A 23,362-nucleotide genomic window follows, 5' to 3' on the forward strand; every position below is an offset into this window, starting at 1 on the left:
CAGGGCCCTGCCCGCCGCAGAGGTCAGGCAGGACGGGGCGCTGCCCTCCCGGGGATAAATATAGCCCCTGCCTGCCCCCCCCCAGCCCCCGGGACGGAGCTCCCAGCCCCGCCGGAGCAGCCGAGGTAGCACTGGCTGGTCCGGCGTCCTCGGTGCCCCGCAGCCGTGGCCGGGTCCAGGGGGGCCCCGCGGTGCCACAGGGCAAAGGGAAGACTCGAGGCGGGCAGGGATGACACAGCCCATCTTTATTAGACGGCTCTACGGCTGTACAGCGAGGGCACGGCGGGCGCCACCGCGCTCCCCCGGGGGGAGAGGAGGAGGAGGAGCAGCTCGCCATGCACATGGGACACTGACGACACAAGCAAAACATGCGTCAAGGACTCTGGCCTGCTCCTGCCCGGCCTCGGGCCTCTCCCTCCTGCCAGCCCCAGGAAAGGCCCAGACATTTTTCCTGCCCCAGGACACTGCCAGCCACAGGAAAGCCTTGGGTTCCTGGGGAATTTGCTTTCAGTTTCCTTTTACTCTGCCACGACAGCCCCAAGGCAGAGCTGCTGCGGGGTTGTGGCTGCTCTGTGTGGGAGGACCCCAGCAGCACCCAGGTCCAGGGACCCTCTGCCTGGCTCAGTCCTGACCCCTGCAGCAAAGACCTGATCCCCAGCCCAAGCTCTGCTCTAGCATGCTCCACTTGGTCTCCCACAGACCCCAGAGCAGTGGGGTCTGTCCCTCCCCATCGCCATCCCCAAAGAGCCTGCCCCTGCGCGAGCACCCCAGCCCTGCTCCTGCCCTGGCTACCCGGGTGCACACGCCCCTGGGAGCGGGCAGCTCAGCAGTGTACCCAGCCCAGGCTCAAAGGGCAGAGGGCGAGCACCCCGGCAGCGGGAGAGAGGTGGCCCTGGGCTGCGGGGAGGGCAGGGGAAGGGCTGCCGTGCTGGCAAGGGGAATGCAAAGCCTGGTTAGCCGGGATGCAGATCTGCACAAGCTGCCAGTGGAAAAGGGGAAAACCAGAACGATGGTGGGAAGGTCATGTCCAAGGCCACACTGCACAGCTGGGCTCCCAATCCCCCACCACCCCCCCAAGGCTGGGCTGGGGTCTGCTTCTCCTTCCCGGGATCAGGGCACCCCTCCTTGCCCCACTAGGCATGAGCCAGCTGTTTGGTACATGGCCTTCACAGCAGCCAAAGCCACGCTGCAAGCAAAAGGAAGGTTTTTGAAGGGAAGGAGAAGCTGGGAGCCCCCAGGTGAGATGTAGGACACATTGAAGCTTTGCTTGTTGGAAAAGCCCAATACCACAGAAACGGCCACATCAGGAGGACAGACCTGATGTGCCACAGCCTGGGCATGGGAAAAAGGCCTTTATCATGCCTGGGGGAAGGGAACCAATAGACAGAAAACAAGACCTGCAGGGTGGGCTCCGAGGGGGCTGCGAGCACCCCTGGGAGATGCCGGGCTGCCCCACGCTGGGGTCTCTTTGGCACTGCAGGAGGGCCCACAGCAGCCCGCAGCCCGTGGGCGCTGCACAGGGAGGAGGATGCTGCCCTAGCCCAGAGGTACGGCACAGAGGCTGCCAGCTGGGAGGGACATCAGGGACCCAGGACTTTCAGCCCACTGCCCCTTCCTCACGTGCAGGGGACAGGCCAGCTGTCGTGAGAGTCAGGGAAGGGCTGCAGCATCCCCGGATCCCAGCCAGAGCTGTTCCCACCAGCTCTAGATCCCGCCCCTACCAACAGCAGCAGCAGCCGGGGCTCATCACTCTGCAGGGTACTGGGGCAGAGAGGTGATTGACTGCCCCGCTGCTGTCCTGCTCTGGGCTGAGGGGCACAACGTCGGTCCTCTCCAGAGGGTGAGCATGGTCCTGGGCACCTCCTCAGGGCTGCGAGGAGGGCAGGTGTGGTGCTACAGGCTGAGCTAGACCCCCCTGAACGGCTCCTGCCTTCACTCTGGAGACAGATCCAAGCTCCAGGCAGGTATCTGGAGCTGGTGCCATCTCACATCCCCTCAAACAGTAGCTGCTGCTGCTGCCACCTCTGAGCCAGTCCACAGCTGCCCGCTGCTAGTCCTGTCATGTCAGCTTCGCAGGCTCTGCAGCGATCCTCCGACATGGACGACACAGATGTGAACACAGACACATGTATGTACTCACACACGCATTCACCCCACAAGAGTCAAGAGTGGCGTTGACTTGACACACGGCTGGACACAAGGTGCCACCGCAAAGCCGCCAGCCTGGCAGTTTTGTCTCTTCGGCAATTGATGGCAACGAAATGGAGCCCGGGACTAACCGGTCCACTCAGGACAGGAGAAGAATCAGGATGACGCCACATCCTGCTGCCCAGGCAGCTCCCAGTCTGTAAACCCCACGAGATCCCCAGTCTACAAGGCTATACCTGCAAGACAGAGAGGGGATGTGGCTCCTATTGGGACCATCCTAAGTACACGTTTCCTCTTTCAGCCACAGCCTTCACCCCTACCTTGTGGATCTGTGGTGGAAGCTCGTCCTCTGAGCTCTCCTCTGGCACAGGCTCTGGGTGTCTCGCTGACTGCCCGTCCTCAGCCCAGCCTCCCAGCGGGAGGCGGGAGAAGTGTGATGGGGCTCTGTGTACTGTGCCCGGGTCTGCAGGACAGGCAAGGAGGAAGATTAGCTCCCTGGGGGACTCTGAGTCTTCAGGGGCAGGCACACTGCTCATGCCAGTCCCGACAGAGCATTGGATATGGGGCTTTGACCCGGAGCTCAGACCTCTGCCCTGGCTCTCGTACCTGTGATGCCACCGTATCGCCGCTGGAAGCCGGTCTGCAGCGTGGCCGTCTCCTCAGAAGACTGCCGCGGCGAGAAGGGATAGCTGGCAGAACGAGGGATGGGAACAGGGGCACCCCGCTGAGCATCCAGCTCCTCGTGGGCGCTCTCCCCGCTCTCGTCACTCTCTCGCCGGTGCCAAGTGTGCCGCTCGGGCTCCAGCTGGGTGTGCTGCTTGTGCAACTTCAAGGCCAAAACACAGGTGAGTCAGCTGTGTGGGAGAGCCCAGACGCCCAAACACACCCTCTCCCCAGCACTGTACACACACTGGTCTCAGCTCTCACTCACACTGGTATCCCAGTCACTCCAGTTAGGTTACCCCAGTCCTGCCTGCCCTGGCCCCGTGCCTCTCTGGCTGGCCCAGCTCCAGGCTGCTCACCTCGTGCATGTAGAGTGCATGGAGACTCATCTCAGTGGAGGCGTACTCCGACAGGATCATGCTCTGTAGCTGACCCTCCCAGGCGCTGCTCCCCGAGCTCACGGTCCTTGCATCGGCACTGCCATGGGACACACAAGTGGTGTTTGCTGCCCAGTGCTCCCCCCACCGCCCAGCCCCTCTCCGCTCTCCTGTCAGGTTTGCAGAGACCCACTCCTGGGCTAGGTAGGAACAGGCCCTCTTGTAGCTTCTCCCCAGGTGCACATGGTGACCAGCCCTGCAGTGGCACTGCCTCTTCCCTACCACAGTGGTACCTACAGGAGAACACCAGAACCCCAACACTGTCCTTTGGCACTAGCCTAAGCACCCAATTCTGCTTATGAACATGTCCCTTACTGTACCAGGCTGCAGAGACAAATACCACTGTGCATCCAGGACAATACAATGTCAGATGGACAAGGGTTTAAGGAATATGCAACGTGTCTGGTCACCCCTCTCCAGCCTGCAGCTTACCCAGAGGCTGTCATGGCACTGGCACCCCGAGGCTGGGCTCCCTCTCCATCCCTTCCTCCCGTCTGAAAGCTGCTGGGAGGCTGCTGGGCAGACTGGAGTGGGGAGAAGGAACGCAAGGCTGAGGCCACTTCTGAGAGATGGCGGGAGGCCTGTCCCTCCCGGCCCATGTGGAAGCCCAGTGCTGAGGAGCCAGCTATCACATTGGCAATCAGGCTGTGAGGCTGTGGAGTTGAAAGGGAGAGAATCACTGTCCTGTGCAGGCTTGGAGGGCTGATCCCTGCCAGCAGCACAGAACTGAGGCACCCCAGCTCTCTCAGCCCCTCTCCCACCTCAAAGAGCCCCAGGACAGCATGTTGCCTTCTCTAGAAACCTAGCAACAGTCCCAACTAGTGCTGGTCTATCACATTTGCATCACCAGACACAGCCCAGACAAGAGCAAAACTGCCCAGAGGGCCTGATTATCAGTTTTCCAGCACCCAGCAAGCACCCCAAGAACACCCCGCATCCCCCCCACCCTGGGCACCTCTGACTCCGACTGCAGGGACTGGATGGAGCTGAAGAGGGCGTTTTCTGGGAGCACAGCCTGCTGAGCCAGCGCCACGCTGCTGTCCCGGTGCACTCGCTCCTTCAGGAAGCCGATGAAGGCTGTGCTCTCACGGGGAGGCTGCCACTTGGGGTTGGTGATGGCAAAGTGCATGAGGGACAGCTCCGTCTTGCCATCCTCAGCCTGCTGGTAAATGGAGGCCTCCGTCTTTCCTGCTGACATCCACTGCGGAACACAGACACGTAATGAGGGATGGGATCTGCTTTACATCCCCGCCAGGCCTGGGAATCCTGCGATCAGTCCGGGCAAAGCACGCAACACCCACATAAGCTGAGCCACAGCTCCACACGTATCAGGCACTACACCAAAAGCCCCATCCATACTAGTTCAGCTCTCACAGCCTGGGGAAGAAGCAGCAAGTACAGCGTCTCCCACCTCGACCCCAGAACATGCATCACTGCAAGGGAACTGGAGAGATGGGGACTAGTCACAAAATATAGAGCTGAAAGCCTCGTCTTACGCTCTCCAGCTCACAGCAGGAGTGACTACAGCCAACAAATGACTGTTCTTAAAAGCTTCCTGCCACAGTGAGTCCAACCCATCCCTAGTTCATGGCCTTGTCACTAGGCAGTCTTTCCTGGCAAGTAACCTAAATACTCAGGCACAGGAAACAGATGGGTCCCCTTTCCCTCCGCACTAGATTTTTACATAATGGAAAATGCTTCCCATCTCCTCGAGGCTGCCTCTCTCCTGGACACAAGCAGCCCAGCTTCCTCAAGTCAGTTCTCAGTGGTCACGCTTTCTAAATGCCCAGATATCCCCAAGCCTCTCCCAAGGACACAGGACTCTTGGTTGTGAAGAGAGGCAACAACATCAAACAAAGAAACAACAAAGCCTGGTTCACAAAATACCAGGTTCATAATCACAGCTGGGCCACAAGAGCGTTCTGGGGCTGGTGACCTGTGTTGGCAGGCCCAGACACCCTGCAGAGAGCAGGTGGCTGGGCAGAGGGCTGCCAGGAGTGGTGAGTTACAGCCTTTCATGCATCCAAAGGACCAGGCATACTGGTGGGAAGCCCAGGCTGCTCTCCTGCCAGCCAGGGGACCTACCGCTGGGTGGCCATGCTGGCGCACGTCCATCTGGGCGAAGGAGCAAGTGTCACCCACACCCACCACCTCCACGGTGAAGTTGCGGAAGAAATCAACAATGTCCAGTGACTTGGGCCGCAGGCAGATGATGAGAATCAGGGGCGTAATGATGGGACTCAGGAGCTCCTCCAGGATGAAGACCTGAGCACAGAGATGGTGGGGTCAGCACAAGCTTGAGGATGTCAAGAACCCACAAACCCAAAGCCAGTCCCCATGTCCAACCCCCCATCTTCTGGGGCAGGGTATCTCCAAGAAAGCTGCCTTGTTCCTCTGTCAGCCCAGAAGCTGCACGGCTCTCCAGCAGCATCACCCTCCTGCAAGAGTGGGGGTGAGTCCCCATCCTAGCCCCACAAAAGCCAAGCTCACCGCTTTGTACTGGAAAAGCTGGGCAAACTCGTCCCTGGTCTCGTAGCGGTGGGCATTGCCCTGCCAGTGGTCAGGCATGTAGTGGATGTGCGCCAGGATGACTCGCAGCAGCTGCTCTGGGCAAAACACCAGGTGCTGGTCGGGGATGAAAGACCTGTAGGACAGGGCAGGGAAGCATCACAGCATGACACTTCAATTCCTGGGAGGGCAGGGTGACTGGCTCGTGTCACGGCTCCACCTGTAGCCTTCACGCCCAAGCCAAAGCTTCCTGCCAGCCCAGCCCACACAACCACTGCACACAAGGCCATGAATACTGCCTTCCCCTGCCTGCCCCTGCCTCACCCCAGCCCTGCCCTTCACTCAGGCAGATTCACATTTACTTGCAACCAGAGAGCATGTTTGCATGGACAGCTGTCAGCCCCACTGCTCCCCACAGTGTTGCCAGAAGCACAGGGGGAGCACAGATCCATCTCACCTGCACACCGTAATGCCCACCCCGAGCAGGGTGACTGTGGTCAGGACATGCTCGACTGCCAGTACATCCTCATCATAGATGGTGAGAGCGATGAGCACAGCCAGGATGGAGCCAGCAAAGAAGGCCACGTTCTTGGCCACAATAGTGAGGAGTGGGGAGATAAAGCAGTTCATGTACTTGGAAGCCGGCTTGTACCCCTTGCTGAGGCGTGAGTGCAGTTCATGGTCCAGCTCGTTGAAGTGACGGAGGTAACAGCGGCCGTAGAGAGACCAGCAGCGGGCACCCAGGCTGCCCGGCTCCCGCTTCAGGATCTCCGTGTAGCTGAAGAAGGCGTAGAGGATCTGCCAGATGAGGATGAGGGGGCAGAGGAGGAAGTTAGCAATGCCAATCCAGAGGATTCGAGTGCTGAGCTTCTCAGCCAGCTCCAGGCGGTTGCCGGCCCGCTTGTACTCAGCCTTCAGGCTCCACTCATTCTCAAAGAGGGAGCCAGGCCCCCAGAAGAAGATGAGCTCAAAGTTGTACTTGAGCCCACGCGTGTAGAAGACAGTGTCTCCCAGCAGAGGCAGGCGGAAGCGGATGGGCAGCAGTGACTTGTTCACCATGGCCACCATGTAGTTCTTGAAGCGAAGGATGCGGTGGTAGATGTCCAGCTCCGTCAGCTCCTTCTTGTGGATGCAGATTTGGTGCTCCTTCTGGATCTGCACGATGCGGGCCTGCACCTCCTGCCAGGTGTAGTAGGGCAGGGTGGACTGGAAGGGGGCAAGAAGCAGGGTTAGGGGCAGGATGCGTCCAGGGACAGAGGCAGGCTGGGCTGAGTCCACCCAAACAGCAGGACCCAGTGCACCCCTTGGGGTGCTGACGAGGCACATGCAACACCGGGACACGAGGCACCGCCCTGCATCACTTCAGCCTGCCCCGAGCAAACCCCATTCCTTGCCCCGGTGCCCTTTACCCCCAGATTAGCACAGTTGACTTCCCCAGCCACTCATGTGCCAACTGCCTTGGAGGCACAAACACAGCTCCAGGCTCCCACAAGTCCTCCCAGAGCTGCCATTTGGAGTCAAGAGGGGAAGGGACTTAAGCAGTGTCTCAGAGGGAGCCTGTGGAAAAGCTAGGGACAAACCAAGCTTCTTGGCTCACTCCACCTTCCTCAAGACACTGCCTCTCCTCAAAACATGTGCACACACTTTTTGATGTTGTCCACCAGAGCAAGGACTCTGGACTAGGTTATACACGCAAGCCTCAAACCCCATCCTTTACACACCGAGCTCCAGTGTGGTTTTCACCAACTAGGTAGCTCTGTGCCTCAGTTTCCCCCCAGTGAACAAGGAAGATGATGTTGTCCACAACCCAGGAAAGTACGAAGATATCCTCACTTATGCCTTCTGTTGAAAGGCATCACAGAAAAGGCCATCACCGAAGAATAAACATATTGGGTGGCAGATGGCATAGGTATGTGCCAGCAGGCAGAGAGGCAGGTTGGGCAGAGAGGGGTTAACATGGAATAAGTTGTCTGCTGGAGAAGAGGCTGAAAGGAAACCCATGTGATTACAGAGCAGAGGGAAAAGTGCATGGTACAGGACTCCTGGAGAAACTGGCTCCAGAGAGCAGCGCAGGCGAGCTTCTGAACACCCAGCAAATGCCCCCCATGTCCCTTAGTGTCCTCGCACGTGGCCCTGGGCCCAGCTACTTACCATGGGGATTCTGAGGGCATTGATGTAGAAGGAGTGAATCTCCCAATAGCAACAGATGTTGTAGATAAATTTGACAAGTCGGTGGATCCAGAAAACCCCAGCTATCACCAGGATGCAGATGAGGAAGCTGTTTGCCTGGATTCTGCAAACAAGAAAATGCAAGTAGTGGGAAACAGGCCCTGGCAGGTGCCCTGACTACCTGAGAAAGCAAGAGCACTGGCTAACATGCCCTCCGCTGCTCCTACCTTGCACTGCAGACATTTGGAGGCAGGAAGGCATCTGGCAGAGTCACCTTAATGGGCTCACTCGGATGCTGGCTGTGATTTACCGCTTTGTTGGCAAAAAGGATGTCGTAATCAACGCAGCTAATAAGAAAGGTGGTGAATGCCACCACAAAGATGAATTGCCTGTGAAAAAAGGAAGCAGGTGTGAGGGAATCACTCTTCTGCCCCCATAACGCGGAGCAGACAGGGTCATGTGCCATTGAGGTGCATTCCCACAGTCATGGTGGCAGGAAAGCTCAAAGGCACCAGTTCCTCAAAGTGGAATGCAGGTTTAGGGCATGGAGAACCCAAATGAAGGGGAGACAGGACAACTGTAAAGGGAGTGCTCCCATCCACCCAGCTGCAGGAGCTTGGCAGATTCCTGTGGCTGTTACCCAGGAGCTGTCACAGTTACAGCGGACGGGGAACCTGCACTTACATGAGCTCAAAGATTTCTCCAATGAGCATGCAAGTGAAGCCATTCTTCTGATGCAAGTTATAGATGTGAAAGCTACAGTCAAGGAGAACAGTCTGGAGGACTCCTTCCCTCTGAGAAAGGATGGAGAGGCTTCTGTCCCACTGGCATTTTCAGCTTCCCAGCTGTCTCCCTCCAGGACCAACAGAAAACCCCTCACACCTCTACTCAGCAGCAAGCTGGTTCTCCACTGCAGAGAAACACACTCTGCCTGGGTACAGCACAGCTGGGGTAACAGGACTTGGCTCCATCTCAGATCCCTTCTTCCCCCACCCAACACCCAGAGCAGGGTCTGTCCCAGCACAGAGCAGAAACTCAGCCTGCCCTCAGACTGCACAAAGGTGGGCAGCGCAGAGCAGGACAACACAGAGACAGCCAAAAATGCATTTAATACCACTGGCACCCATGACCAATAACCCCTGTTCCCAACCCCTGGTAATGTGGTTAGCATAACTAACACCATTTTATAAGGCAGGCAGCTATTCTCTGTGATTGAGCAAATCACCTATTAGTTCCCTTTCCCTCATTATCAGGCCTTGAAGGTCCTGTGAACCAAGAAGACAAACCAAACAGATTTCTTCTCCTCCCTACCAGCCTCAAGATTCCCGAGTGCCAGACTGATTACTCCCTTCCACGCTGGCCTTGAAAGTCCGAGGCACCTGGCCAACCTGACAGCAGTGATGACCCTGTCACAGAACAGGGAGGTGTTAACAGCACTCAGAACACTGTCTGCAAAATCAAGGAGTTACAAGTCCTGAGTGGGAACTTGGACCAGAACTGCTGCTGGACAGTGAGACCCAGGACACCCCAGTTGCCAAGGACACTTACACCATTGTCTGCTTCCTCCAAGGACTGAGTGAGTGACTTGTACTCTTTTATATGATTTTTGAGTCTAGATTACAATTGTTATACTGATACAGCAAACCATGTATTAAGACTTGATCTGCAGAGTCCAGATGATTAGAAACCGTAAGTTAAGTGGTGCTATAAAATTCTGTACTATGCTACTTATAGAATTGTACTACACTGATTCTGCTTACAGAAATCCTCTGCTACTCTGATTATGAACACTATGCTAATAATAAAATCCTGTCAAGAAAAATAAAGCTTTAAATGGAATTACAACTTAGCACCATCATTACTCTGCCAAGGATCCCTAAAAGAACCTGTCTGTCCCTTCGGTGTTGGGTGACAGCACTCCACATGCCACCACCAGCCCCTCTGGAGCTGCGTGGTGTCCTACAAAAAGGGGCAGAGGCTGCCCGAGCTCCGAGTTACATCAAACCCAGTGTTTCCATCAGCACTGAGAGCCCAGGAGGTGGTGGGGTGCATCCCGCCTGAACCCCACCCCTGCAAAAGGATATGCGAGAGAAGAACAGGTCCAGGTTCTCGATGTGGTGCCATGGAGCTGAAGGAAGGAGAAGCGCAGGGTGAGGGGCCCTCCGGCATACCCAGCCTTCCTGCGTGTGGGGCACAGCCCCACCTCCTTCCCCCGTCCCGGGCTCCCCGAGGCCGCAAGCCAGCCGCACAGCCCCCACCCCCGGCTGCTCTCCCCGACCCCGGCCACCCGCACCAGCCTGGACCTGCCCCCCGCAGCCACACCGCCGGTCTCTAAGGCCTCCGCCGCCTCACGCCTCCCCGCCCCGCTCCCCCGCTCTCCTCAGGCTCAGGCTGCCGCCCCTCCGCCGCCGGCGGCCAGGCCCCGATCCCCGGTGCCGCCGCTCACACTTGGCGCCCTCGGGAACGTGGACGAGCAAGTCGCCGCCGCCGGGAGGGGACTCGGTGGAGGAACTCTCCAGGCGCTGGTACTGCGTCTCGAAATGGGCCATGGCGGGGCCCCGCGCCGCCGGCGGCCCCCGGCCCGGCCCGGCTCGGCCCGCTCCCCCCCGGCCCGCCCCGCCCCGGGACTGGCGGCCGCGACGCCCAATGGCAGTCGCGGGGAGGGACGGGGGGTGGCCAATGGGAAGGCGGGAGGGCGGGAAAGCGGGCTGAGCCTAGCGGCGGCCCGTAGGCGAGCTGGATGTGACGTAAGGCCGGGGGGCGGCAGCACGTGAGTGACGGGGCGCGTGTCCCGTTCCCGGCGGGGGAAGACTTGGGGGTGGAGGCTCCGGGGGAGGCGGGGATCGCGGGGGTAACGGCCCCGGGGGACCAGCGGCCTGGGGAGGATCCCGAGGGCAGCCGCCGCGGGAGGGCTGGGGCGGGGACCCGGGACGGGCGGGGAGGGGGACCCCGGGAAGGGGGCCCGTTCGGTGTTCCCGCCTCCCCCGGGTCTGGTCCCGTCACTCAGGCGCTGTCCCCTCTGCTGGGAGCAGGAGCGATGCCAGCCCCGGAGAGCAGGTCAGTTTTCGAGGCCGCCCGAGACCCCGAACTCCTGCGTGGGCTGAGCCTCGTCACCGGAGTTGCCGCGGATGTGTGGGCCGCCGAGCCGGCACCAGTGAGCCACGGTGCGTGGGGGTCCGCGGGGCAGCGGTGGGGGGCAGTATTTGGCCAAGCTCATGTCTGCCAGCCCCAGGCCATGAAGAAGGAGCTCTGTCCCCAACACAGCTTGGGTGGCCGCGCTGGAGCTTGGCATGGGAGCTGCCTGGCGGGTGGGTAAATGGCCTTTCCTCGGTGTCACCCCGAGGTCCCCGAAGCTCTTCCTACAGCCGTAGGGATCTTTCAGTGGCTGTGAAGGGACCCACCTTTCGGTGCAGCCAGGGGAGCTGCTGAGCACAGCCCTTTCTTCCCGCAGCTGCCAGCAGCGAGGAGAGGGCCCCCGGGGTCCCCGGGGTGCCGGAGCGGATGTGCTGCTCGACCTGCGGGCAGGTGTTCGGCAGCCGGGAGGAGCAGGTGAGCAGGGCTGAGGTGGGAGCGGGGCTGGCGTGGCTGGCGGGTCCTGCTGTGGAGGCTCAGCCCCAGCGCAGTGCAGTTCAGCACTGGCTGCTTCCCAGAGCTCCGCTGCCCACATCCTGTTGGGATCTGTCACTCAGACCCTGCATGTTATCATTTAAAATGTAATTTATTGGAGGTAAACAGTACGTGCACCACAGGCCTGGGCCTGTTCAGGTTAACTGTTAGATGGCAAACTCATTCACGTACCTTGTCTTCCAGTCAGGATCTCTGCAGGGTGCCAGCATCGGTTTAGCCCTCAGGGTCTGACACATTAGGGCCTTTGCTGGCAGGGGTTTCCATGGACCCCCAGAACCCTGCTGGCTCATACCTCTTTCCTCCACAGACTGAACACTACCATCTCGACTGGCACCGCTTCAATCTGAAGCAGCGACTCCTGGGGCACCGGACACTGCCAATGGAAGTGTTTGAGGAGAAAACCCGTGCAGGTGAGGAACTGGGCTTCCCCCAGCAGAGCCCAGAGGATGTCAGCAGTCTTGCTGGGGCTTTCTGTGTGGGTATAAAACCCCCAGCTACCTCTGGCAGCTCAGGGTCCCTTTATTCTGCCCCTGTGAGGTGTCCTAGGGATCCAGCACTGCTCCTGATGACTTGTTATGGGCAGAAGGGAGTGTTCTATCTGAGCCATGCTTATGCATACCTGGGGATCCAGAGCCCCAGACGCCTGTCTTCCCAGCCCACAGCTCCCTTGTGATACGTGGGGTATTAGGGCATTTCTGGGTTTGTGGGCTGGCCTTTGGAGCCACCTGCAAATTTTTGGGGAAGCTGTTTTTTGATGTTTGCCCTGCTTCATTTTCTTTCTTTTGCAGGTGATGTTTCCAGCATCTCAGGGTCCGATTCCGAGAGCTCCGATGCAAGCAGTGAGTCAGAGTTGCTGCCCTCTGCCAGTGACAGCACTGGGACACCCCTGGTACCCCGCTCCCACAAGGTGCTGCTCCGCAATGCAAAAGGCCAGCTCATCTCCGCCTACCGCTGTGTGCTGGGCGCCGGGAAGGCAAGTCATAGCCCTGCTTGTTGGGAGGGTGGCACTGGGGTTTGGACATCTGCCTGACATCCCTCATGTCCTGTGATGGGAAGGGTGGTCTCTGGTGCCCGGTCAGAGCCCCAGGCTTGCGGGTGGCCTGCTTGTTGGCTCTGGGATGCTCCCAGAAACCTGCTTCTGGTGCAGCAGAGGGACTGGTCTGTGTTCCAGGGGACAGCAAAGGGTACGAGATGATCCCATGGGTGCTATAACAGGGGTGTCTGTGTCTCAGGGTGGCACTGAGGAGCCAGCGGAGCTGATGGCATCACTGCAGAGCCTTGGTGCAAGCACGTGCTGGATTGTTTTGATGATGGGCGGCGGGCACTTTGCAGGAGCTGTGTTCCAGGGGTAAGTACAGGGGCATAGAGCTGGCGTTGCCCCCCTGGGCAAGGACAAGTGGGACTAGGCATTGGACAGCCTCCCTACTCTTCCGTTGCAGTGCTTACTGCACCCTGGGTACCTTCAGCTCCTAGTCTTTGCTTGGGAGTTGGCTAAGCCCAGTTGTGCTGCAGGAGAAGTATTAATCTTTAGGACCCCAGAGGCAAGCTGCAAGCCCTCCGTGGTCCCAGGAGCATCAGCTCACCTTCTCTCCATGCCTGTCTGCCCCTCTCTGCAGCTCCCAGGTGCAGGAGCACAAGACATTCCACCGCTACACGGTGCGAGCCCGGCGGGGCACAGCCCAGAGCCTACGGGACGCCCAGACCCCAGGGTCAGCACCCAGGTCGGCCGGAGCCTCCCTGCGGCGTTACAATGAGGCTGCACTGCTCAAGGTGGGGCTGGGCCACAGCACTGGGTTCTCAGCAAGGACATGTGGTCATGACTGGCTCGGCGGGGTGGTACCATACCGCTGCTGGGTGTCACGGGTGGGGTGTGAGCTCTGAAAGTGGGTCAGGGCCCAACTGTGGCTGCTCTGTTCAGGATCTGTCCTGCTCCAGACCTACCTGCCTGTGCCCACACGGTACACTCAGGACCTTGTGGTGCCTCCCTTTCCTCCCCAGGATATTCAGGACCTGCTGGCAGCCTGGGCCCAGCACCTGAAGGAAGCTCAGCGCATCTTCCTGCGGGCCCCGCGCCACAACCGTGCGCTGCTCTTTGGTGGCAGGAACCCTCCCCTCACCTGGGACGACCCTCGCGTCTGCCACATCCCTCTCAGCACCCGCAGGGCCACCCTGCGAGAGGTACTGCGAGTCCACGCCACGCTGGCCAGCCTGCAGGTGTACGGTGAGTCAGCCCAGCCCTGGTGCCCCAGGGCGTGGGGGTCAGAGCAGGGGGGGTGACATGGTCCTTTGTGTAATTCTACATATGTTAGGGGGTGCTGCCCTATGGGGTTGAGGTTCCAGCTCTCCAACCCTCAATTCCTGGAGACATGGGGTGCTCCCTGTCCCCAGGCAATGACAGGAACATCCTTGCTACCCAGGGAAGGACACGCCACTGGAGGACATCACTGGGTCCCCCCGGAAGGGCTGGCAGAAGAGGCAGCGGAAAGCAGAGATGGATCCCCCTCAGGAGGACACAAGTGGTGAGTTGAGCCATGGAGCAAGCAGCAGGGTCTGGTCTTATGGTGCAGGACCAAATTTGCAGCCCTGTGACAGGGTCTGGCCCCACAGCGGGGATCTGCAGCTTGTGGCATTGAGCTGGGCCAGAGAAGGGCAGGCTGTGCTTGACTGAGGGCCCTGAGTGATTTGTGCTGTGTGTGGGGCCTCAGCCCCTGTCTTATTAACCCCCTCAGGCCCAGAGGAGGAGGAGGAAGAGGAGAAGGAAAGCCCTTCAGGAGAACTAGAGACTGTGGAAGTGACACTGGGGACCTTGGACCTCCGGGAGTTTGAAGTGATGCCCAAGCGAAACCGCAAAAGGAGGAAGAAAAGGGACAAGAAGGTGGAGAAGGGTGAGGGGGAAGAACTGGCTGGGGACAGTGTAGGAATGCAGCTGGGAAGGGCCTACTCTGGCTGGGGTGCAGGCTGGCCCTGGCCCTCTTCCTCACTGTGTGCTCCCTATGCAGGGCCCCATGCCGAAGAGACGGGGTGCTGTGGTACCCAGTGTGGGCAGCCCGACCTGGAGCTGGTGACGGAGCTGCAGGGGGAGGCTGGGGCTGAGCCCCTTCCCTGGGGCGATGGAAGTAAGTGGGGTCGGGAGCTGGGCTGGGTGGAGGTCTACCCCATTTGCTGGTGGCTTTGAAGCAGGGTGAAGAGCGTGTTATCATGCAGCTGGATGTGGGGTGGCTGTAGTGCATCCCCGTGCCTTCAAGGGAGCTGTGTGTTCAGACTCTGAACCCTGCGGGGCAGGAAGCACCTGGCTGAGCCACATGTGCTGGGGGGAGTTGGAGTGGCCTTATCTCAGTAGAGGGCTCGACTGCTGCCAGCAGTGCCATGCCATGTTGTCACAGACTGGACATGCTGGAGATCCTGCAGTGCCCAAATCCAGCTAGCAGGGTGATGCTTTAACTGCGCCATGTGTATTTCCTAGTCACACCAGAGCACTGCTCTTCCCAGGGAGCCGTCAGACTCCCCTCCTGTTCTTCCCTCGCAGGAGACCCTCAGACCCAGCTCCGCGATGCCCTGTTCACCGCCTGCAAAACGGGAGATGTGGGGACGCTGCGGCACCTCCTGGTTGTGCCAGAGAGCAGGGCCTTGCTGGCAGACAGCAAGGATGGGGAGGGCACGCAGCCCCTGGATATGCCCTGGTCCCTGCTCAACCAGCCCGTGGATGAGCACGGCAGCACCCTGCTTCATGTGGCAGCACGGGCAGGGAAGGCCGAGGCTGTGTGCCTGCTGCTGGAGGCAGGGGCAGACCCTGCCCTCAGGTATGGCCGCAGGGTGCCCAGCGATTGGCAAACACCGCCCCTGCTGTAGGAGCCCAAAAGCTCCCTCCTGTCTCAGCCACAGGAGACTGGTGCCAGCTTTGTCCTGGGACAGCCAGGGTTGGTCTCTCCCAGCCAGGACTTGTTACTGGGTTTGTTACAGGAGGCCCAAGAGCTGAACCACCATTCTCTCTGCCTGCCTGGTCTGGCACAGCAGCAGGCAGGCACTGCCCCAGAGTGCTCCCAGATTTATTGGTAGACAGTTCAGTGGGTGGGGATGAGACCACCCTTTGCAGGGCATTTTTGATGCAAGAAGGGCAGGATTTGGGGAATCACAGTGTACAGATAAGCAACTTTCCCCTCCTTGGCTGTGATACCCGTCAGTCATCCCTGGGAAGTTGCTGGGCTCACAGCCCAGTGGGATGTAGGCAGTGTGATGGCAGGGTGAGCTGGTCTTCCTTGTCTGGCAGAAACGGGCAGGACAGAACCCCCTACTGCGTCTCTGCTGACAAACCAACCCGCAACGCCTTCCGCAAGTTCATGGTGGACCATCCAGACAAGTACGACTACAGCCGTGCCCAGGTGGGTGCCTGCCCTCTGCCCTCACCTTCCAAGGGCCAGGGGACCCCAGAGCAAAGCACCCCTCGAGCACCTGTGTCTTTGCCCCTGGCTCAGTGGGAGATGCCAACTGCACTCTGTCCCCAGGTGCCAGGGCCCCTGACACAGGAGATGGAGGCCAGGAAGCTGGAGAAGAAGCGGGCGCAAAAAGCCCAGCGGAAGCAGCGGGAGCAGGTGCAGCGGGAGGAGCGGCAGCGCTGGGAGCAGGAGCAGGGGGAGAAGCAGCGGTTCGCAGCGCTATCTGACAGGGAGAAGGTGAGGCTGTGTGTGGGGAAGGGGGTGCAGCCCAGCTGGGGCAGCGCCAGCACGGTGGGCTTTGGGCACAGCAGCTCCCAGGGGCTGGGGGCGCTGAGCAGTCTCTCTGCTCCCAGAGGGCGCTGGCTGCCGAGCGGAGACTGGCTGCACAGCTGCAGGACACCAGCACAACTCTGGCCAACATCAGGTAACAGCCCCTGCAGACAAACTCTCCCACGTCAGCACAGCTGTTCCTTGCCCTTCTTGCTCCAGTTCTCATTTCCAGTCTAAAGCTATTCCTGTGCACTCACTTCCCAGTAGTGCCTGTGTAACAGCTTTCTCCCTATCTTGCCTTGCCCCCCTGAAATATTTTGCAAAGGATGACTTGGTCCACTTGCAGCCAGATCTATGGCAAACCATCCCCACACACAGCCACTCCTGTGCCCCAGTCCCTGACCCAACATCTCATGTCCACAGGCATGTGGGCTGCCAGCTCTGCCCGTGCTGATCTGGGCAGGGGCTTGACAACCCTGTGTGGGGCCAAATTCCCCCACAGTCAGCCTGCCTCAGAGTGCCTCACACCACGCTCCCACGCAGCATCTTCCCCAGGGAGCGTGTCCTGGCCAGGCTGCTGGGTGAGCACAGCAGCCCCGTCAGACCAGGGGAGCCCCAGCTCGCTCCTGCTGCTTGTGTCTCACATCACAGCCCAGGCAGTGAATTCTCTCCTCCTCTAACCCTCTTGCAAGTGTCCCCTTCGCTCAGGGCCACCTCTGCTCTTTCCTGCAGACGCTGTTGGCATTGTGGAGAGTCCCTGCTGGGCCGGATCCCTTTCCATTACCTCGACTTCTCCTTCTGCTCCACGGCCTGCCTGCAAACGCACCGCCGGGCCCGGGCCAGCCACACATAAGGCTGGGGACTGCTGTCACCTGCCGAGGACTGGTGTGGAGACACAGCTGTGCAGCAAGGGAGAGCCTGTGGAGCAGCGCTGGTCACGGGGACTGAGCTGGCCCTGTCCCTCTCTGGGGCAACCCTGGCAAGGATCTGGGCATGAATGTCACCCTGGGTGGTGGCTCTGGGAACATTACAGCTGAGAGGTCCCCAGGTGCTAGTGTGAGCTGCCAGGAGTGTTTCCATGGCCTGGCTCCAGCTGGGGGTCCCGCTGCCAGCTTTTCTCATGGCTACCTCGCAGGCTGCTGTCTATGGTGGTGGGACAGATCCTGACACCACAGCCCTGAGCTGCCTCTGGGCACCCTCTGGGCTGTGCTTCACCATCTCCTTTCCTGGATGCCATCAGAATCTCACCCTTATCATGTTAGCAGCTACCTCCTCTGCCTGCATTGTCAATAAAGTGGTGCCTTGACCCCCTAGGCAGTGGGGGAGTCAGCATGAGTGCTGGAACTATTTGGGACAAGCGTGGGACTAACACGCAAAATCCTGGACCGTTCTCTCCTTAGCACAGATTTAGCCTGGCCCCAGAGGAGGGCAGGAGCTCTGGATGTTCATGCCAGGGCCTGTGCCTCTTTCCTAGGGCCCTGCAGCCCCTCCGCTCACCCCTGTGCTTCACCAGCCCCCTGCCCTCCCCGCAGCCCCAGCACAAGGCCATGCCGGCGCCTGGCCACTCTGTGTTTATTCTGTGGCCTTGGTGCTTTTGCTGAGGGTCCTGTTGAAAAGGGGTCGGTCGAGGAAGAGCAAGAGAGGGGTGGCAGGTGCCCACTCCAGCTCCAGCACTGTGATGTTGTTGGGGCGGCCAATGTGCAGGACTGAGCCAGGCACAAAGAGGGTCTGTTGCGGCCCGCGGCGGGGCCAGTACCGGCCCAGATTGAAGCCGTTTATCCACAGCTGGCCCTGGAAGATTGAGAGGGGACTGAGCTGTGCCCCTCTCCACCCTCCTGCCTTTCTTCTGGCTACACACCGCCTTACCTTGCTCCAACCTGGGAACTTCACAAAGGTGTCCCAGGCAATGCCAGGGGTCTCAAAGGTCCCAGTGTAGAAGGCTGGCCCCGCTCTGCCCCCCTTGCTTGATTTCTGCAGGGCAGTGTGGGGCCAGCCCTGCCGGACGGCAGTGTCTATGGCCAGGGGATAGATCAACCAGTTGCTGAGAGGGCTGGAGTCTAAGGAGAGGTTCCCCAGCAAGCCCTGAGACAGAGCAGGAGGGAAAATGAAGCATCAGCAGAGTCTGCCACAGGCAGTAGAATGTTTGGCTTCCCCAGGGCAAGTCCCCCTCACAGCAGTGGAGGTGGGAGGGGATCCCCTGAGGGGCTGCACAGCCCTGGCTCTCATGGCAGTGTAACTGGCAGACTGGGGTGACAACCTCAAGGCCTTATCCTGGTCCTGGTGGGTTTGTTAGGAGTAGGGGACGGGAGGATGTGAGATTAACCAGGGAGCAGGTCTGGGGGTGGCCCTGCCATGGCTGGAGTTTGTCACGGGATGCAGGAGAGGGGGTGTGGCCATGTGGGTGCCCAGGCCATCCCCTCGAGCCCCACGGCCCTCTCCCCTCACCTTGAAGTCACTGATGTTGGCTCCAAAGCTGATCCTGCCCATGTTCTCCAGGAGCACATCCAGGGTGTCCCCTGCCCTGCCCGTCACATGCAGCTCCCTCTGCCCGTCCCGCTCCAGCGTCCCCTGGTACTCCTGCAGCCACAGGGTCGGCATTGCTACCTCGTGCCTGGATCCCACTGCCCCAGTCGCTGCCAGCAGCCTGCCAGCATTGCATCTTGCTGCCTGCCCTCCCTGAACCAGCCTAGGGCTGCCCTCTTCCCCCACAGGGGACAAGTTTGGGCCAGAGGGCCACCCCACAAGGGTTCAGTGTGGTTCTTGGCACCCTGGCTGTCCCCAAGACCCTGGCAGGGCAGAACTCCTCTGCCTGCAGGTCCTACAGCCCTCCTGAGAAGACGGGCCAGGGACGGGCATGCTCCCGCAGCCTCACCTTCTGCAGCATCACGTAGCCACGGTCACAGACACTGTGGGGGTGAGCCTCCAGTGTGGCTGGGTCCAGGACATCCCGGGGCAGCTGTGTGCGGTACACCACGAAGCCATGGGCCTGCGGGACACAGCAGAGCAGCACAGAAAGGGATATGGGTCTGGAGACAAGCCCTGGTCCTCCACCCTGTAGCCAGGGCAGGATAGACAAGCCTAAGAGCATCTTCCCCAGGGTCCCTCACTGCACCCAGCCCCTCACCTGCTTTATGGCCTCAAAGGTGAGGGGGAACTGGCTCTGGATGGGCCCAAAGGGACACAGCACATCCAAGACGTCCAGGAGGTTGGCATACTGCAAAGAGAGGGATGGGCACTGGGCAGCGGGGCAGTGCCAGGCCCAGGCAGCACAGTCCTAGGGGTAAGCACTCACCTTCCTCAGGGCCACCCAGCCATAGGCATATTTGGGGGTGGCAGGTGGCATTGGACCGACTGGCAGGGGCTGGAACTGAACAGCAAACTGTCAGCTGCCCTCCAGGGCGAGCAGGGAGATGTCCCCTGCCCTGCCTCGTCCCCCTGGGTCCCCACTTCCCTGGCACAGGCAGCGGTGCCCCAGTGCTGTCCCCCTCCTCCTGCCAGGCTCAGCACCTTACTGATGATTGTGCGGATGGCAAACAGCTTCTCAGTGGGGTCTCCTGCCTCTGAGAGAGGGGCATCATAGTCATAGCTGGTGGTCACTGGTTTGTACTGGTCCTTGAAGTCAGCTCCTGGCCAGGAAAGTGATGGGAGCTGGAGGAAGGGGCTCTGGCAGAGCCCAGAGCATGGACCCCAGCCCCAGGCTGGCTGTGAGGCAATAGAGGGGGCCATGGCCCAGAACTGGGGCCCCCTGCTTGGGGAAAAAGGAGTCCCTGAGGGGGACAGGCTTGGGTTCAGAGGCCCTTGGGTATGTGTCAGCCTGCCCTGTGGGAACCTGAAACAGACTCCTTGGGGGTGGCCAAGGAAAGTCCCCCCAGCCCCACAGTGTGGCCCCCACCTTCCCCAGGGCAGGGCCCTACTCACCGCTCCAGTAGGCAAAATTGGTCCCCCCATGGAACATGTACCTACGGGACACCCCAAAGAGTCCTGTGAGCACCCCACAGACCCAACAGGGGCTCACCCACCACTGCCCCTGCCCTGCTCCATGCTCCACCAGCAGTCCCAGCCCTGCCTACCTCCCCATGCCCAAGACCTGAGGGACAATGCTGGCAGAGGGGAGGGCATCACCGCCCCCAGGCTGTGCCCCCCCGCCAGATGACTACTTGCATGTTGACACTGGCTCCCCGCTGCAGCATGTCCTCCAGCCCCTGGGCCACCTGCGCCGAGCTGGTGCTGGCATGAGCCTCCCCCCAGTAGTCCAGCCAGCCCGTGTAGTACTCGGAGTTCACCTGGGGGAGCAAAGGACTGTCACCTGCCTGGAGCTGGAGCTCCTGGCACGCCTCTGTGAGCCACATCCCCCCTTCTCTCCTGCAGCCTCACCCCCTCACCCAGCCCCTCTGCCTCCCTAAAGCCATCGCAAGTCATTCCCCATCCCACAGCGCCCATGCCAAGCTCACCAGGGGCCCCTTTGGCTCAACCTGGCGCTGGGCATCAAACGCCTCTGTCACATTGGAGTCTGCAGAGGTGGAGGGAGGAAGGTTGGAGGACAGAGCAGGGACCCAATCCTCTCTCCTCCTTCTTCTCCCTCATAAGGGTACCTGGCCCAAAGTCTATGGTGGCATAGAGCCCCTGCAAGGTGCCACAGCGCAGCTCCTCCGCCCGCGTGCTGTCAGTGGTGAAGAGCACAACTTCGCTCCCCAGCAGCGCCCGAAAGGAGCCCAGCAGATGCTGCAGGTACCCATGGTCACAGGCATAGTAGCTCCCGTATTCATTCTCCACCTGTGAGCAGGGCAGGGACTGGCACCCAGCATGGACATGGCAGGGCTGAAGCCAGGTTCTGCCACCCACTGGGATGAGCACCCGGCTCCCCCCTGACAACATCGGATGGCATGACAAACCCCAAGTTGGTCCTGAGAATGACCTTCCGGCCCCACCAAGACCCCCAGCTCTTCCAGTGTCCCTCACACCACAACTAGGGTGGTGGCAGATACCCCAGAGTCCCAGCCCTTAGATTTAAACCCAGGTCCAGAGGTTGGGAGAGATTTATCTACGAGCTGTGCCGGATGAGGTCATGGTGTAGGGGGTATAGGTGGCTTTTTGGGGCACATCCAAAGATGACCCATAGCAGGGCAGTGGGCTGGGTCCCACAGCACCCCACCTGCACGCTGATGATGTTCCCCCCATGTTGGTACAGGTGTGGCTTGATCTTGGGCAGCAAGACACGGAGCCAGGAGTCCACAGCTGCCAGGTAGGCTGGGGGGACAGAGGGCAGCTCAGTTCAGCTGCAGTGTCCACCCAGCCCACCCACAGACAGCCCTGCCAGGAGGGGGATGGAGCAGACGAGGTAGGGCCAAGCACGATGCGGAAGGGGAGATGGAGGATGAACTATGGACCTCCCAAAAAATGAAGAAGAGGATGGAGAGACCAAGTGCACAGAGCTGGCAGGTGCACGAAGAGAGACCAGCATGCTAGGACTGGTATCAGGCTGTAAGGACATGGTGGCCTGAGCCCCATGCTGAGGCTCACCGGGGTCGGAGGAGCGCAGGACGATGTCTGGTTTCCACAGCAGCCAGGCAGGCAGGCCACCCTGGAGAAACATGTGCAGCAGAGAGAGAGGCAGAGAAACTGCTCAGCAGCCCAGGCTGGCAACACAGCTGAAACCTGGCCAGCACAATGCTCACATTTGGCCCTGGAGTGGCACGTGCCCCGCAAGGCAGCAGCCTGGGCATGGCTAGCATGGCACTGGGGTTGGCATGCCAGCCAGAAGGGCCAACCCCGCTGTGCCCTTCCTGGGACACCCATGACTCCTCCATCCCAGGTCTGGGGCTCACCATCTCCCACTCTGCACAGATGTAGGGCCCCGGCCGCAGGATCACCAGAAGTCCCAGCTCGGCTGTCAGATCCAGGAAGGCTTCCACATCCCGGTCCCCAGCAAAGTCATAAAGCCCCGGCAGCGGCTCGTGGTAGTTCCAGGGGACGTAGCTGGGTGAGAGGAGGGATCAGCATGTGGAGGCTAAGGGCAAGCTAGCACAATGGGGAACCATCCCACAGGCTGGTCTCTCTGCTCTTGGGAACAGGCCTTCAGCCTGGGCTGGGGATGACAACTGGGGCTGGACTGTGACTGGCAGAGAAGTCCTGGGGCTCCCAGTCAGCCCAGTTCAAGGGCTGGTCCCCACTCCCTGTGATCAGACAACACCCTTGCTTCTGTCCCTTCTCTGGGGACCCCAGAGACCCTGAGGGGCTGTGGTAGCTGTGGGCTGGGCACCTTCGGGGCTGCCCCCGTCGCTTACACCTGCACGGCGCTGAGCCCGCTCATGTACATCTTGAGGAGCCGGTCCCTCCAGGCGGGGCGCGGGACGCGGGCATAGTGGATGCTGCCCGAGATGTAGCGGAAAGGGGCACCATCCTTGCGGAAGCAGTCCTCCTTGTAATCCAGCTGGAAGGAGCGTGCCAGGGGGGAGGCCTGCGGGAGTGGGACAGTGCAGGGGGGCTGCAGACCCTCCCCAAGCCCAGCCACCCCCGTCCACGCTCCCTGGGACAGGGACTGATGGGGGCTGGCGCCTGGGGGGGACCCTCCCTCCCCATCTTCAGGGCAGGATTGAGGCAGGTACCATGTTGTCCTAGGAGAGACAGAGGGACAAGCAGGGCAGCCATTTGCACCGCCTGATGGCCCCCCCCCTGCTAATCAAACACCCAGCGGCTGATCTGATGGCATTTTGGGGGACGGGTGCTGGGAGGGCAGGCAGGGAGCTGAGAGCAGGAGCAGGCCATTGGGGCGGGACACGGGCTGCAGCAGACAGGAGCCATAGCAGGAAGAGCGGGACACAGGGAGGAAAGCAAGGCAGATCCCGGAGCCGTCCCAGCTGACCCTTCGCAATTCAGCCCCATGCACTTCTCCCAAACCTTCCACCCGTGTTCGCTAACCTGCGTGTGCAGGAGCCCTGCCGCCAGCAGCAAGGCGAGAGCCGGCAGCCTCATCGCCGCCGGGCGCTCGATGGGCCCGGGATGGGGGACGGAGGGGGACGTGGACACCAGCATCACATGATTCTTGTCCGCCAGCGCCAGGCGCTTCCTCCAGGTCCTAAGTGCAGGCAGCTGGAACAGCAGCGCCGC

The 23,362-nt window shown here is 60.4% G+C and overlaps 3 protein-coding genes across 6 annotated transcripts; 1 reads left to right on the forward strand and 2 right to left on the reverse strand.

Annotated features, from left to right (window-relative positions):
• Positions 1 to 230: 230 nt before the first annotated feature.
• Positions 231 to 10,528, reverse strand: ATG9A (autophagy related 9A). The gene is made up of 14 exons (XM_074910876.1): positions 10,372 to 10,528; positions 10,010 to 10,053; positions 8,610 to 8,674; positions 8,153 to 8,314; positions 7,908 to 8,049; positions 6,214 to 6,962; positions 5,739 to 5,892; positions 5,334 to 5,513; positions 4,204 to 4,449; positions 3,681 to 3,901; positions 3,171 to 3,288; positions 2,755 to 2,974; positions 2,469 to 2,611; positions 231 to 2,384 (listed from the first exon to the last, which is right to left on the reverse strand). The coding sequence occupies exons 1-14, from the start codon at positions 10,472 to 10,474 to the stop codon at positions 2,379 to 2,381; spliced, it is 2,553 nt and encodes an 850-aa protein (XP_074766977.1). The 5' UTR covers positions 10,475 to 10,528; the 3' UTR covers positions 231 to 2,378.
• A 335-nt stretch (positions 10,529 to 10,863) lies between these two features.
• On the forward strand, positions 10,864 to 17,584 carry ANKZF1 (ankyrin repeat and zinc finger peptidyl tRNA hydrolase 1). 4 transcript variants are annotated; one of them, XM_074911205.1, is made up of 15 exons: positions 10,864 to 11,089; positions 11,377 to 11,474; positions 11,860 to 11,962; positions 12,341 to 12,525; positions 12,785 to 12,900; positions 13,169 to 13,322; positions 13,551 to 13,773; positions 13,970 to 14,071; positions 14,258 to 14,437; positions 14,552 to 14,668; positions 15,079 to 15,352; positions 15,820 to 15,931; positions 16,055 to 16,222; positions 16,339 to 16,409; positions 16,988 to 17,584. In XM_074911205.1, the coding sequence occupies exons 1-15, from the start codon at positions 10,963 to 10,965 to the stop codon at positions 17,106 to 17,108; spliced, it is 2,151 nt and encodes a 716-aa protein (XP_074767306.1). In that variant the 5' UTR covers positions 10,864 to 10,962; the 3' UTR covers positions 17,109 to 17,584. The 4 variants fall into 4 exon arrangements, with proteins under 4 accessions (XP_074767306.1, XP_074767307.1, XP_074767309.1 ...); XM_074911206.1 differs by having other exon boundaries at positions 14,282 to 14,437; XM_074911208.1 differs by having other exon boundaries at positions 10,964 to 10,982.
• A 243-nt stretch (positions 17,585 to 17,827) lies between these two features.
• Positions 17,828 to 23,287, reverse strand: GLB1L (galactosidase beta 1 like). The gene is made up of 16 exons (XM_074910615.1): positions 23,174 to 23,287; positions 22,540 to 22,712; positions 22,081 to 22,231; positions 21,776 to 21,836; positions 21,408 to 21,502; positions 20,848 to 21,028; positions 20,707 to 20,765; positions 20,417 to 20,538; positions 20,174 to 20,214; positions 19,763 to 19,881; positions 19,548 to 19,622; positions 19,380 to 19,469; positions 19,128 to 19,241; positions 18,701 to 18,832; positions 18,122 to 18,337; positions 17,828 to 18,046 (listed from the first exon to the last, which is right to left on the reverse strand). The coding sequence occupies exons 1-16, from the start codon at positions 23,285 to 23,287 to the stop codon at positions 17,828 to 17,830; spliced, it is 1,962 nt and encodes a 653-aa protein (XP_074766716.1).
• Positions 23,288 to 23,362: the final 75 nt, after the last annotated feature.

Source organism: Athene noctua, chromosome 7 (assembly GCF_965140245.1).
Source record: "Athene noctua chromosome 7, bAthNoc1.hap1.1, whole genome shotgun sequence".
NCBI lineage: Eukaryota > Metazoa > Chordata > Aves > Strigiformes > Strigidae > Athene > Athene noctua.

Excerpts from the sequence above, each read along its gene's own strand:
- ATG9A (XM_074910876.1), bottom strand. The coding sequence starts at position 10,474 with ATGGCCCATTTCGAGACGCAGTACCAGCGCCTGGAGAGTTCCTCCACC. Across the intron at positions 4,450-5,333 it reads GCCAGCATGGCCACCCAGCG|TGGATGTCAGCAGGAAAGAC; the intron begins GTAGGTCCCCTG and ends TGTGTTCCGCAG. Across the intron at positions 2,612-2,754 it reads GCGATACGGTGGCATCACAG|ACCCGGGCACAGTACACAGA; the intron begins GTACGAGAGCCA and ends CCTGTCCTGCAG.
- GLB1L (XM_074910615.1), bottom strand. The coding sequence starts at position 23,287 with ATGCTGGTGTCCACGTCCCCCTCCGTCCCCCATCCCGGGCCCATCGAG. Across the intron at positions 21,503-21,775 it reads CCTGCGCTCCTCCGACCCCG|CCTACCTGGCAGCTGTGGAC; the intron begins GTGAGCCTCAGC and ends CTGTCCCCCCAG. Across the intron at positions 19,470-19,547 it reads GCTGGGTGGCCCTGAGGAAG|TATGCCAACCTCCTGGACGT; the intron begins GTGAGTGCTTAC and ends CTCTCTTTGCAG.
- ANKZF1 (XM_074911205.1), top strand. The coding sequence starts at position 10,963 with ATGCCAGCCCCGGAGAGCAGGTCAGTTTTCGAGGCCGCCCGAGACCCC. Across the intron at positions 14,438-14,551 it reads GGACAAGAAGGTGGAGAAGG|GGCCCCATGCCGAAGAGACG; the intron begins GTGAGGGGGAAG and ends CTCCCTATGCAG. Across the intron at positions 14,669-15,078 it reads CCTTCCCTGGGGCGATGGAA|GAGACCCTCAGACCCAGCTC; the intron begins GTAAGTGGGGTC and ends CTTCCCTCGCAG.